Here is a 13766-nt window from a genome sequence, read left to right on the forward strand (position 1 = left end):
TAAAAGTAATATTCGTGTTCTAAAATATAGAGTTGAAATAATTTTTAAATATTGAAAAATTATGTAAGCCTACATGCCGATACATGTAACAATGCTTTGACAAAGAAAAAGTTTTCCGTAGTCTTCACTCAATGTCAAATCACAAATGATGCTTCAAAATAGTTTTTTTTTAGTACAAAAAAAACTTAATTATCAATAAATGTATAATAATAAAGTTATATAATATAACAAGTCAAAACTAAAACAATGATTATTAATTACAAAGTAATCAGTAAATTAAAGGGATTAAGTTATTATCTAAATCAAATTCGGTGTGTTTTATTTTGGAAAAGAAATTTTATATAAATGAAACATTAAATTTCAGTTTTCCTTTCATTTCAGAAATTTGACATGTAATAGTGCTGTATATTCAGCAGACCAGGTCTTAACAGGGGAATTAGATAGATTTAATGGTATTACAGTAGATTCTACTAAGTTTAATTGTGCAAAAGATAACTTTAATGACACTCTACAAAGTAAGTAATTATTGCAATAATTATATAGTCACTCTGATTAATTCGTTAACTCATTTCATTATTATAATGTTAAACTTTGGTTAAGATATATTATAGCACAATTTTGTCCTTACTTTTTTAGAATCTTTAAAACAATGGACTGAAGAACAACGGAAATGTATATGGTTCAAGATCCATATAATGCATGCAGACTATGTCCCATTACTAGCACAAGTAAGAAAATTTATTACACACATATTATTTTGTTCCTTTTTGTGCAATAAAACAAAAAATTTCAATACTGGTTGGAAAATAAAAGTTACTAAAATGATTGTTTTATAAAAATTAGATTTGTGAAATAATTAAAAATACAGTTGGTATTCTTAGAAAGGTTTTAATTTTCATCATGCCAGAGATGAATACCTCATGATGTACAAATGGTTGCCGGCTGATATTCAACCAAATCTACCACCAGCTTGTCACACAAACCTCGGTGTGGGGGCGCTTGTACTCAATGATAGAGATCAGCTCCTGGCTGTCTCTGAAAAGAATTATAATTACCCCCATTGGAAATTACCTGGTGGATATGTCGAAAGAGGTGAGATTATTTCGTTTATTTATAAAACAGTGTATTTAAACTTCATGTAGTGAATTTCTACTTAATGAGAAACTCTTTAAAACACAGAATTTGCTAAGTTTTGTTTGATTTACATTGTTATCCCGGTATTAAAACTCTCTTAAAAGCAGGGCAAGGACTCTCAAAAGCAAAACAGTACATTGTTATTTAGACTGAAATAAACATTATTTTAATGACTTCTAAACTCATTACTACACACTCGTTAATATCTCATACAGAGTTATTTTTTTATTTTACAAAGATAAATCCCTTGCTAAGAATTATATACAATGAAGGATACAAAGTAATATCAAAATTGAAAATTCCTCGCTTATTACTTAATTAAAGTAAACTTTGATCTTTAAAATAAAATATCTTAGTTATAGAATTAAATGGACAATAAATAAATATTAAGACTTTCATTACCTTATATAGAATATACTATCAAGGCTGCAATTATATTTGTAATGAAGTGGATTTGAAGAACATTTAGAATAACATAAGGTTTGCATTTAAACCTTCATATATTGAATAACAAAATCTTTAAATGTATCGAAATATCAGATACTTTATATTTATTTCGTACCAGTAGTAAACTAGATGGCATAAATTAAGACATTGCTTGCTTTTCATGCATGCATATGCAAAAGATAAAAGGAATACAGTTTTATAACTAACACATGGCAAGGAAGACCTATTTCACCAGCATAAAATATTCATTTTGTATTTAATTTTATTGCATAATTAGCAGTGGTAAAAAAATTTAATTCTGTTTTTCTTATTACCAATAAATTATTTTTATTATTATTTTATAATGTATAAGCAATAAGTGTGAACAACATTCAGAAACAGTTTTGAAATTTGTATTGTCTGGATTTAATTTTGACTATGTACACACTGTTTTATCTATTAATTGACACATGTATATCGACTCGTATGTAAATTTGAATTTTATAGTTCAATATTTAGATAAGTTAAGTCCTGATTTTTTTATTTCTATTTAGCTAAAGGTCTATATTTTAGTACAATATTAAAACAAAATTATACCCCTTGTTTCTTTGGCGATATTAAAAAAAAAACCTTTTTAAACATAATAATTTAATCTGTAAAGAGTGTAAAAACTAGTCTGAATGTTATTGTAGGATTATATAGGCTTAGGTTTGCATTTACAATCAAGTTTCTTAATGGACCTTAAAATAAGTATATGCCAGGCTGTTTAAATTTAAAATCGTCATTTAGAGAAAGTCATAAAAAAAGCTAAATTAGAGTTAAAATATATGTAACATAATTACAATGATGTCAGTAGTCGATTTTAATATACCTCGTATAAGGATTATAAGGAAAATGCTACTTCATGTCCATTTATGTATTTTGTTGATAGAGGACCACATTCAAATTGAGAAATACACGTAAACAAGGTTAGACTTTGGAGAAGATAAATAGTTATTCACAACTATACAAGCTACATATTGGAATGAGATTGTAATAGATAAAGATATTTATCAATTATACATTACGTCATTTAAACTGCGGAGGAACTAGGTTATTCAAAGTTTAGGATTTCTAAGATTGACAAAATATATTTATATTATAATTAATTACAACTATTTCAATAGTTTAGTTAAGTTTTAATACATTTCCGATTCAGGCGAGGACATAACCCATGCAGCCAAACGAGAGGTTTTCGAAGAGACCGGTGTCAAATCAGAGTTTGAATCTTTGATAACATTCAGACACACTCACAACATGATGTACGGAAACTCGGATATATACATGCTGTTGATGATGAAGGCACTTTCACAGGATATTATACTATCACAGAGGGAGGTTAACGCATGCAAGTGGATGGACGTAGCGGAGTACACGACGCACCCTCACGTACATGACCTCAATAAATATATTGTTAAAGAAGCTTTGAGATATAAAAAGGAGAACGTGGCATTGGACATCCATAAAAAGACCATGGTGTCACCGCTTGGAGTACGCGAAATTAATCTAATGTTATTAAAAAATGGTAGAGGAAAATAAAACTATGTATTGTTTTGTTATAAAAATATGTTATTTTTGTATTTGACGTTTGATTGACGTCTATCTTTACGATAATCTTTTGGTGAAATTATATATTTTTTGTTTTATTGTTTTATTATTTAAAATACCTATAAAAATTATTGCCATCTTTACTTTGATTGATTGATTGATATTTTATTACCAACATTGGAATTAACTTTTACTGAAATGGTAAAAAGTTATACGCGCGTTGCAATCCATTTCAAAACTACTTACGAAAATATAATCAGTATAAAATTATTATCGTAAAACGATAAAGTTATCAAACGGTTTGCTTAAATTACACTACATCAGTTGTTACAAAAAAAAGTTAATAATTCCTAGTCGTATGACTACATAAATGCCCAGTCTGTATGGTTGAAAGATTTTTCATTTTTTTTTTAATCACAATCTCATATAAAATGTGACGGTGGTATGAAACTATATTTTTAATCATAAAAAACCAGGTAGTGTTTACATATTTGATTTTGGAATGTTATCACATTTAAACTGTCATCTGATATGATAACAGAATGAAATGTCTCGATTGTAATCAGTTAACTTCCGAGGTTTTCTCGATATTATATTAAAAAAAATGCCAAACGAAATTTCATTACTTTTTATAATACAAATACATAGTTAAATTGACTTCGATAAAAATGTAAAATACTTTTCTTATATAATGTTTAATGTATTTTTAAATATACTAATCTAGTATAAAAAATATTTAAAATTCTTTTCCAAGTAATAAAGTAACATAATATTGCACAACCGTAATACTAAGTTTGCTTCCATCACTCTGTATTTTACACCCCTGAGGCTATTAAATGCGGGTATCGAGAAGAGTAAAATTTCACATCAATATCACCAATTAATGGTTCCATTAAAACATCAATTTTCTAGTTACGTTTAAGAATTTTTTTAAATCATCATCAAATAACATAAAAGATATGTTTTCAAAGTTTCATACTGAATGCTTTGCTGTTCGCGTCCATACACTGCGGTTTGCTAAAGAATCTTGAGAATGTTTGCTTCCAAATGGACATCACGTTCGTTTTCCGTTGCTTCGTCTGCAAATCGCCAGGCGTCTGCAAATGTAATGTATATTAAATATATTATGGCGGCAAAAACAAAATAAGTATAAAAAAAATTAATAGCAAAATATTAAAATTAACGAGTCATTAATTGCAACTGAGTTTTTATAAAAATAAAAGGTATAAAATTGAGTTAAAGTCGTTCATACACTTAAAATTACATATATACCAGGACTCTGTTCTATAAAACAGAGATAGATTGAAAATATAACAATTTTGGCAAATATTTGATATCTGTACAAGAATCTAAGATATCAGTGAACTTTTTTATAGCACAGATCACGTCATTGATTGAGATTTTCTTGGCCAATGTCGGTATTTAAATTGATTTTAACTAAATAGTACATATTCAAAATTGTTATGGGAGCGTGAGTTTGTTTATCAAAAACATTAACTGATTATGTGGCGGCAAAAAAAAATGAATAGCCTCATCTAAAGAACATTATGAGGTTTAAAATTTTTCAGTTTTAAATTACGCAACGAATGGATTATTTCACATTTCATTACATTTTTTTATCAACTTAATGTTTCTTAGTTAATTACAATAATATAAACATTAAGTGTATATTATATATATATATTCTTCCATAAAAATTATTCGACTGCTGATACGTACTTGAACTAAAATAAACCCTAAATAATTAGATGATATTAAAATACAAATACGTTAACATTCAAGGTGAACTAGACGAATATAAACAAGATTAAATGGAATTAAAACTGGCAGCAGGTAGGTAAAGTTACCGAAACGTTAATAACGTTGTATTTTCTTAAAAATGAAAATGAAGCAAAAAGTTGTCCTAGTCGTTTGTATATCTACTTAGTTAACATGCTAAACTATCCAAAACGAAGTTGCGTTGCATATGTAGCATGTAATTCTTGGATGTTTTACCGGGTATGAATGAACTTAAATACTCTATTCTTCTAAGAAACTATTTTGTTATAAAACCTTGCGAAGAGATTAAGTAAGGAAAGCTGACTTAATATCAAAAAAGTCTCAAGATGTAAAATGTATCAAGCGGTGCGAATTATACATAAACCTGGCGTGAAAATTCTTAAAAATTAAAACTACCTTTTGGATATGTAAAATTCTTGCAAAATACTAAATTTACTAAATTACACTGTCATACAACCTGTCTTCAAGCAGTTTGAAGAGTTACAAGATAGAAGTTTGAGCAAATAAGGAGTATGATCTTCAACAACTATAGCTCTTTCTAAATTCCGAGAAAGGATAGAAATGCGGTTATTAAAACTATTTCTTACGGACTTCTATCGCTGTAGAAAATAGCCCGTAATCAACGTATGTCCCATATACAACTATACCATAATTTTTATGACTTAAAAATAGACTTAAAGAGCAATTTCTAAATATATAAATGATAAATTTTTCTTAACAATTGCGAACACTAAAATCCATTAATTACGAGAACATAAGGATCCAACTTGTCCCCACCAAGTTCCGGGAAATGTTGGTTTCATTAAGGATTTATAAACAGAGAGACATATAGATACGACGTAAATAGGCTTATTTCTTTACATGGCATATTTTTCTTTATTTTCATTAACAAAAGAACTTCTCAACTTAATAATTATACTCGTTTATTTTAAAGACGAAGCTTAATAACCAAAATTTTTTTTGAGATACGTATATACATATATTGTTTATGTTATATATTTACAGTATTCATCAATTTTAACAAAATTTCATCATATGTTAGTTATTGAAATTGATAGTGCTTTTAAATATTAATTTCCAGACAGCGTTACTTCAATAAAATAACATAACCATTATTTCTAGTTTTCTATTTAGATATTATTTATACTTTCAATAAATTCAATTCATCATCAAATCTCATGGTTTCTTATTATCATTGTTATGGGTTCTTTTAGCGATCTCAGGCTCCGCTAACGACTGTGTTACGTTTTTAGAAATAAAGTAAAACTATATAATACAAATATTTGCTCAAAACCTGTCACTTAAAATATTTATAACTAACGGTATCGCCGACAAAGTCTGTATGAATTTAGTAATATTCCACAGCTATTAGTTTAAAATAGTTTTTTTTGTATAAAATGTATGCTCACCTGCGTATCCGAGCTGGTTGTGAGTGTAACGAACAGTGAAAATATCAAAAACAGCAACTTTAAACTGATAGCGATTGTAACCACAACTAAAAACGCGTGCGTCATGTCTAAAGGTTATTTGTAATATAAGTGAAAACAAGTTTTACAATACACGGTGCTTCGGAACGCTGACGAAAATACTAAACGCTGGATACAGTGAACGAACTAGCGATGTTGTTTTTTTTTATTGAGAACAAATGGTGAACTATAAATCGTACAGAGTCTCCATCACATTTGAAAACATGGACTTATCCGAATTATAATAACATTTAGGAATCTGTGTTAATGTTATCAATCACATTAAATAGGTTCTTAAAAAGGAAGGTTTTTAAGTGTTTACATCAGGAAGGATTAATAGGTAAATTTAATAGTTGATTATCAGGAGTATTCAACATTGATTATTACCAAAAACAAATATGCATTATGATTTAACTTCTAAGTTAAAATAATTTCGAATATGATCTCCATTTTGTTTTTTTTTTTGTGCGGGATACTTAATGTATTGAATTAGATTGAAGACATTGTATTTATGTTCCGCAATAGATATATTGAAGTGAAATTAAAATTTAATATGTTAATTTTAAGTAAGAAATATTATGTTTATAAATAAACAAACCTGTAGGAACTGCTTTTTTAAAATAATTTTGTTAATAAATATTATTATAAAAACAGCAACATAGAGGTACGGAACAAAATTGACGTAATATTAATGTAGGCGTACTCTTAGATAAGTTTCAGGGATATGCTAGAAAATATCGATATAGACGCGATAATTATTAATTCATGCTATGAATTCGTCTCTATACATTCCTAAAGCGCTGTTTGGCTGAGTGTTGCGAAGTCGTGGCCCCGTAATGACATTCACTCATTGTTCAAACCGTCGAGGACGTTTTTGTAGCGAATTGATATGCCTTAAATATATTTCTATGATTATAATTATAATTTTTATCTATGCTCTTATTAAACTGAATTAAATATTTATCTTAATTTTATGTATAATAGATAATTGCTCAATTTATTTTATTTGAAAGAACATTACATTTTACATGGAGACGTCTTCAAATTATTCAAATTAATTCCTAAAATATTTTAGCCTTTGTAATCATTATTTCTAATATGATGCTAATAATTTTTCTCGGTTTAGGTGAATATTGTTCAGTCGGATTAGTTGGGTCTTTTCTTGTTCCCATATAAATTTTGTTAAAGTATTAATTAATTCCTCTTAATTCCTCCTTAATTCCTCTCTCTACATCCAAGTTTAAGCTGTATCTACTATAGGGTATATAATACCTAATATTTAATGACACCTTGGGATAACATTTATTTTGTTCCTTTATATTTTCATTAGCTACATAGTTCGACTTTTTATGTTTATTTTTTTTTACTATTGTATTAAATTTTATAAGATTCTTAGGAAACATTATTTTTTGTTTATAACTATTTAATTGTACGTTTCTTAATTTTAGTTTTTTATAGCATAATTTTATTTTAAACGAAATATAGCGTATTCGTATATGAAATGTAAGATAATTGAAAGGAAACTTAAAATAAAAATCTGACATCTTTGTTCTTAACGCGATGAATATTCTTGGTGAACATATAACTAAACGAATATCGGAATATAGAAATATATATAATAATTTTAGCTCTACCAGCAGTGTTTAATTAAGTCATTAATTCAAAACTCAAAACAAAGTAATAAAAAATGTTTCAATTCATTAAACCAACAAAGATATATGAAACGGCGCTAAACATTTAAAACTAACTAAAACTATTTTTTCTAATGTTCTTCAACGATTCTCTCAGTCTTGCTTCCTTCAATATAAATTTTGAATCCTTCTAATCTTAATATAATGTAATATTGATGTTCTTGGAGGACCGAATGTCAAAATAACGTAAATTTTTACGTATGTACCTGTTATTGTTTTGTCGTCACTGTACTAAAATTCTTACATATATTGAACATTTGAACCCAAAATTACGACGTCCATACGTTTTAACCTTTTATATTCCACAGGGTACTCAGGATTATAATATAAAAAAAAATATAAGAGAAATGTTAACCCTTTATACATTTCCAAGGACCAAGTTTCAGCATGTTTTCAGCCGCTGAAGTACAAAAATTGTGCCAGGAATCAGTCTAGTTCGGTTATAGTTCTGATAAAATTGTTTTAAAAAACATGCTTTTAATTTCGAAATGAATTTTGTTGTGCTCCTTATTTTTCTTTAGTAGGAGTATTAGTATTTACTTATTTAGTAATTAATGGAAGCATTGATAAATTTTGACAATCGCTAAAATACATGATTTTGGACTTTTGATATACTAGAAGTGCTTGAAGAGAGTTTTGCGTATACCTACTTGTTATGATTGAGTGTGCATTCTAGTAATTTTTGTTATCTGGAAAGCGTGATTGAATATTTATCTTATATGCACAAAAAAGATTTGCCCACATACCTCTTTATATAAAATATTTTTACAAAAATAGTCATTAAACTTTGTCTTTCCTGCACTGACGTGAAAACCTGTATATGAACTAATGTACGAGTACATAATATTATGTTATAGCCTATAACTTATGAAGAACTTTTAATTTATTATGGCATGAGCTATAGTACCAAAGTCTTTCATTTTAAAACGGTATTTAAATTATTAATTATTTGTTAGCAATCACAACAAATCGCATAAAATAGGAATACGCGTATGCGTCCAAAAACGAATACTACTAAGTGAACTGTTTTATTTCTTATTAACATTGATATTCCCCGATAATAAGCCATCAAATAATAGATCTGGAAGTATCAGTACCTAAGTATTAGGTGATAAGATCCTTTTGTTGAAATTATATTAAAAATAGTTGGATTGAAGTGTCGGATATAAGTGATTCTGATGTCCAAGGAAAAAAGAAAATTCTATATCCATTATTGTTTTTGACGTATTTTTGAGTGTATTTTCCTTTTTGCTTTCTAAATATACTGATAAAGCTGTATTTTATGATCTACTGTCAACTGTTAAACGAGAAATCGAACGTATGTTTCCCAACACGTACTAGATATGTTAAGTAATACCTACGATTAAATTACGTATTATTAAAAAATTAGAATAATACATTTTTTATCTGTTTTTAATGACTAAAGATTCAACGATTGCTGTCACGAAGCGAGCTATTAGTACTTTAATTTTATTTTATAATAAATATTTTTATGAATTGTGACTACGGCTTTTCATAAGGCTAAGATTATTCATTAAAATCAATAAATATATTTTAAGATTTATTGTCGTCCTTCCTGTGATAAGTGTCTAACTTGAGCGGTACAGAACGACCAACAGGTAATTTAATATCATAAAGAAAAAAGCAATGTAGGTGTTAAGAGTTCTGGCACATTTTTATTGGACTTCAAACGACAATTTCCCTTGTATCGTAAACATGAAATTATTAGAATAATTTTTAAAACCATGATTCTAAGTCACGTTATTTTAGATTTTTTTTTCAAAGACATACCTATTTTCCCATATCTTATGACTAGGTATACAAATTTTGTATGGTTTTAAGCCAGAGGTTAAACACTTTGTAAAAAAAAAGCAAGGTTTATCCTTTTTTTATTTTTAATTATACAAAGGGTTTCGTGCAGTACTTCCAAATCTAAACCTATACATTTTCAATTAACACAATATCCAAAAACAGATTCTGTCACCCACAGATTTTCCATATCACAAAATCGAATGTGAAAGTAGTCAAAATATTTCAGCAAAACCATATTATCTTCCTTAACTAGGCAATTTCTATTGTTTTACATTTTACTCGACACGACAAATTAAATTAAATAAATATTTTAAAAAGGAATTATATAGGTAAAATAATATTTTATTTATTCATGTTCCAAAAGTAGAAATAGTTACATTATTTAAAAAGAAATGTGATGCACAAAGGATAACTTATCTCTTAAAAGAGATCTCTGCCAGAAACCCTTTTGATAGAGGAAACTAGATAAGAAAGCGTGGTGAAGATACAATAAATAGAGAGGAGAAAAAAAAATAAAATAAAGAGATTTATATATAAGCATTAAAAAAAAATATTACTATAATATAAAATTTAGATATTATACATACATAGGTATATAGATGACCTAATACTTAAGGGAGGAAATAAAATATTTACGTAAATATACACATAAATATATACAAACAGTAGAAATAAAAAACATTACATAACAAAAGGTAAAAGTGACAGAAGATGTCTCTTAAGCCGATGTTTAAATGCAGGCGAACTTGGACTCTCTTTGTAAACAGAAGGTGGAAATGAGTTCCAAAGTTGTGCACCTTGGACAGAGAAGGATTTTCGGAAAAAAAATGTATTAAAGGAGGGGATATCAAGAGGATTTTGTGTAACACAAGAGCGTTTAGGAAGGAATCTGGGGGAGGAAAATTTAAAACGCCTAACTACGGGGAAGAAGAATGTTTGAACATATTGTACATTAGCGTTAAAACACGCATATTCCGGCGGAAGCGTACGTGGAGCCACTTTAACTTACTGCGGAATTCAGAAATGTGGTATTTAATATTTACGCAAGCCCAAAATAAAACGGGTGCATAAATTCCGAAGCCGATCATATTTATCGAGCTTCTCATCAGTAGCATCTTAGTAGCAAACAGTACCGTAATTGAGTAAGGAAAGAAGAAGATATTGCACAAAAATAATTTTAGTTTTAAAAGAAAGGAATTTTTGCAGACGTTTAAGAGAATATATAGTAAGGTCAATCCTCTCTCTTACTTTATTCATATTGAGCTATCCATGACAAATGACAGTCCATTAATAATCCCAAGTTTGTTACCCGACCTAGAAATGGGATTGAAACCCCGTCGTACAATATACAGGGCAAGATATCAAAATTAATTATACTTACGATAAACATTGCCTGAGATTTATTTGGGTTCACTAGCAGACCGAATTCATTTGCCCATTTATGTATAGATTTCAACTCTTTATAAATAGCCTCGATAGCTACCTTAAGTGTAGATGGTGTTTCAAGCCTATAGAGCTGTAAGTCATGCAAGCTGCATAGAGATGGTAGGGAGAAGAAATATTTTTGGGACTATTATCTATGAATATAGAAAAGAGTAAGGAGACAGGACGCTGCCTTGTGGTACCCCTGCATATGTGTTATTCCAATCAGAGGAGCTCTTATCGGATTTCACCATCCACAGATGACCGACGTGGTAAGATTGAAATCAATTTAAAAAAAACAACAATATTAATAACAGCTGGAGATAGAGGAGAGGATACCTAATAAATTGTCAAAGTCAAGCAAGTCAATGCATTACTGAAGTCTAGGAGAACTAATATGGTTAGTTCCTTGTTATCCATAGTGTATTGGATATCATCTGTTACTTTCAGTAAGGCAGAACTGGTGCTATGGTGGGATCGGGAACCGGATTGAAAGGAGCGGAGGAGATTATTGCGGTAGAGGTAGTCAGAAAGTTGTTTTTGAATAATGCGTTCAAGAACTTTAGAACGGTTAGGGAGAATAGAGTGTGAGTGTGTGATAAAGTGAGAAGGCGATGTAGGGTGAGGCAGTTTATGTAGCGGGATAATGTAAGCCGTTTTTTAAGCTGTAGGAAAAGTTCCTGATACCAAAGAAAAATAAAAATGTGAGTTAATACAGGTAAGACAATGCGGAGTATTGGTACAAGCACGTCAACACTGATTTCATCAAAACCTACAGATTTTGAAGTAATGGATAAAAGAGGTTTCTCAACATCTTCTTTTGTTATTATGGGAAATAAAAACGAGTTACCATTAGCTGGGTGGAAGTTAGTTTTATTAAAGAATACTTCTGCCGAGAAGAAGGCACAGCCACTGGAGAAATTATTATAGAATTCATTTAAGTTAATATTTTGGAAGGATTTATAGTTGGAATGATTGCCCACATCTAAGGAGTTTAGGAAGCTCCAAATTTGTGAGCTTGAAGTATTACAAAGAGAGGAGAAGATATAGCGACGCTTTGCATCCCTACACATTCTGTTACAGATATTAGGCAGCTTTTTGTAGGCAGCATGGTTATCAGGCGACCGATCCTTTCTGATTTTACGTTTGGCTTTATGCCGTTTGGCCATTAAGAATTTAATTGTTGGAGTAAGCAAAGGTGCTGGATAATGCCTAAGTCGTATACGTCATATAGTTTATAAATTTCAGAATTGAAAAAGTTCATCTTATCCTCGATACTCACGGAATTGTAAAGATGAGCCCAATCTATCAACGTCCGTCAGACATAAAGACATCAGTATTGACAGTTTTTAGACTACAGGGAAAAATTTTACGGCGTTTGCGTCTTACCGAGGATAATTATAATTTAGGAAAATTAGGTCATGGTAAGAAAAAGACGATGACCCTTGGCCATAAGAGCTAGCAATTTCAGGTTGCAATACAATTATAAGATTGAAAAGAGATGATTGAGCGCTCCGAGGATAGGGAGTGGCAGACGAGGGAAGGTTTGAAAGATTAAAGGATGAATTAAAGATTTTAATTTTTGGGCTCTATTGTCGTTTTTGATAAGGCAGGTTTTTAGGTCTCCCATTAGTCATGATAAGAAGGAGAAAGTTTATCTAGAAGGAAATCTAAAGAAGGAAAATAATTAACGTGTGAGGAGGGACTATATAGAACACCGACCAAAAGTTTGGTATAGAGGACATCATCTTGGACTAAAAGATACTCCAAAATAGGTTCAGAAACATATTGTGGAAATTCAGAAATAGTATGAAAGGACAAGCCATTTCGAAGATAGATGCAAATTCCTCCGCCTCTTTTAAGAGTTCTGTCATTACGTACGTGGGTAAAAGTGGGAATATTGTAAAGAGAGGGGGGAAGAGGAGGTTCCTGCTATGAGTCGGAAACCAGAATGCAGTAGTCACGTGTTGCTAAAAGATGCCAGAAGATCGGATTAAGAATTATTATTAAATTATTAAAGAAGATTAAGAAATTATTATACATAATGAAATAATTTTAAACATGTTGCATTCTTTTGGCCTGATTATCTGACGACATGACAGTATCCTATTGCTCATCACTTGATGATGGAGTAGGGACCTTGGGGAGATCACCCTTACGGAGCAAATACCCAATGTATCCAGTGGGAAAAAAGGCCCTGAATATCAAAAAGACTAACAGAAGACTAACAGAGAGAGTGACAGAAAAGCTGTTTGTCTTTCTAGAAAAATCTTTGTAATTATAAGTCAGGATTAATAATCCGATGGCACTACAAGGTAGATTAAAATTGAAAACATTGATGTGTGGATGTATGACGTTGGACTAAATACATTATAAGTTCATGCAACTTAAATTTTTGATAAAGAAAGCTCTTAAAAGTATTCGAAATAAAATCCATAATTGAATAATA

At 29.5% G+C, this 13766-nt stretch overlaps 1 protein-coding gene and 1 long non-coding RNA gene across 3 annotated transcripts; one reads left to right on the forward strand and one right to left on the reverse strand.

Annotated features, from left to right (window-relative positions):
- The first annotated feature begins 132 nt into the window (after positions 1-132).
- Positions 133-3245, forward strand: LOC116775797 (uncharacterized). Of its 2 annotated transcripts, none has more exons than XM_032668803.2 (5): positions 133-311; positions 400-515; positions 637-728; positions 882-1092; positions 2759-3245. In XM_032668803.2, exons 1-5 carry the CDS (start codon positions 247-249, stop codon positions 3136-3138), a joined length of 864 nt encoding a protein of 287 aa, XP_032524694.2. In that variant the 5' UTR covers positions 133-246; the 3' UTR covers positions 3139-3245. The 2 variants fall into 2 exon arrangements, with proteins under 2 accessions (XP_032524694.2, XP_032524686.2); XM_032668795.2 differs by having other exon boundaries at positions 134-311; positions 382-515.
- A 515-nt stretch (positions 3246-3760) lies between these two features.
- Positions 3761-6777, reverse strand: LOC116773617 (uncharacterized). Its single transcript, XR_004353715.2, has 2 exons — positions 6336-6777; positions 3761-4244 (listed from the first exon to the last, which is right to left on the reverse strand). It is a non-coding gene; the product is annotated as an uncharacterized LOC116773617 (long non-coding RNA).
- Positions 6778-13766: the final 6989 nt, after the last annotated feature.

Source organism: Danaus plexippus, chromosome 8 (genome assembly GCF_018135715.1).
Source record: "Danaus plexippus chromosome 8, MEX_DaPlex, whole genome shotgun sequence".
NCBI classification, from domain to species: Eukaryota; Metazoa; Arthropoda; class Insecta; order Lepidoptera; family Nymphalidae; genus Danaus; species Danaus plexippus.

Excerpts from the sequence above, each read along its gene's own strand:
- LOC116775797 (XM_032668795.2), top strand. The coding sequence starts at position 247 with ATGATTATTAATTACAAAGTAATCAGTAAATTAAAGGGATTAAGTTAT. Across the intron at positions 312-381 it reads TATTATCTAAATCAAATTCG|AAATTTGACATGTAATAGTG; the intron begins GTGTGTTTTATT and ends CTTTCATTTCAG. Across the intron at positions 516-636 it reads CTTTAATGACACTCTACAAA|AATCTTTAAAACAATGGACT; the intron begins GTAAGTAATTAT and ends TTACTTTTTTAG.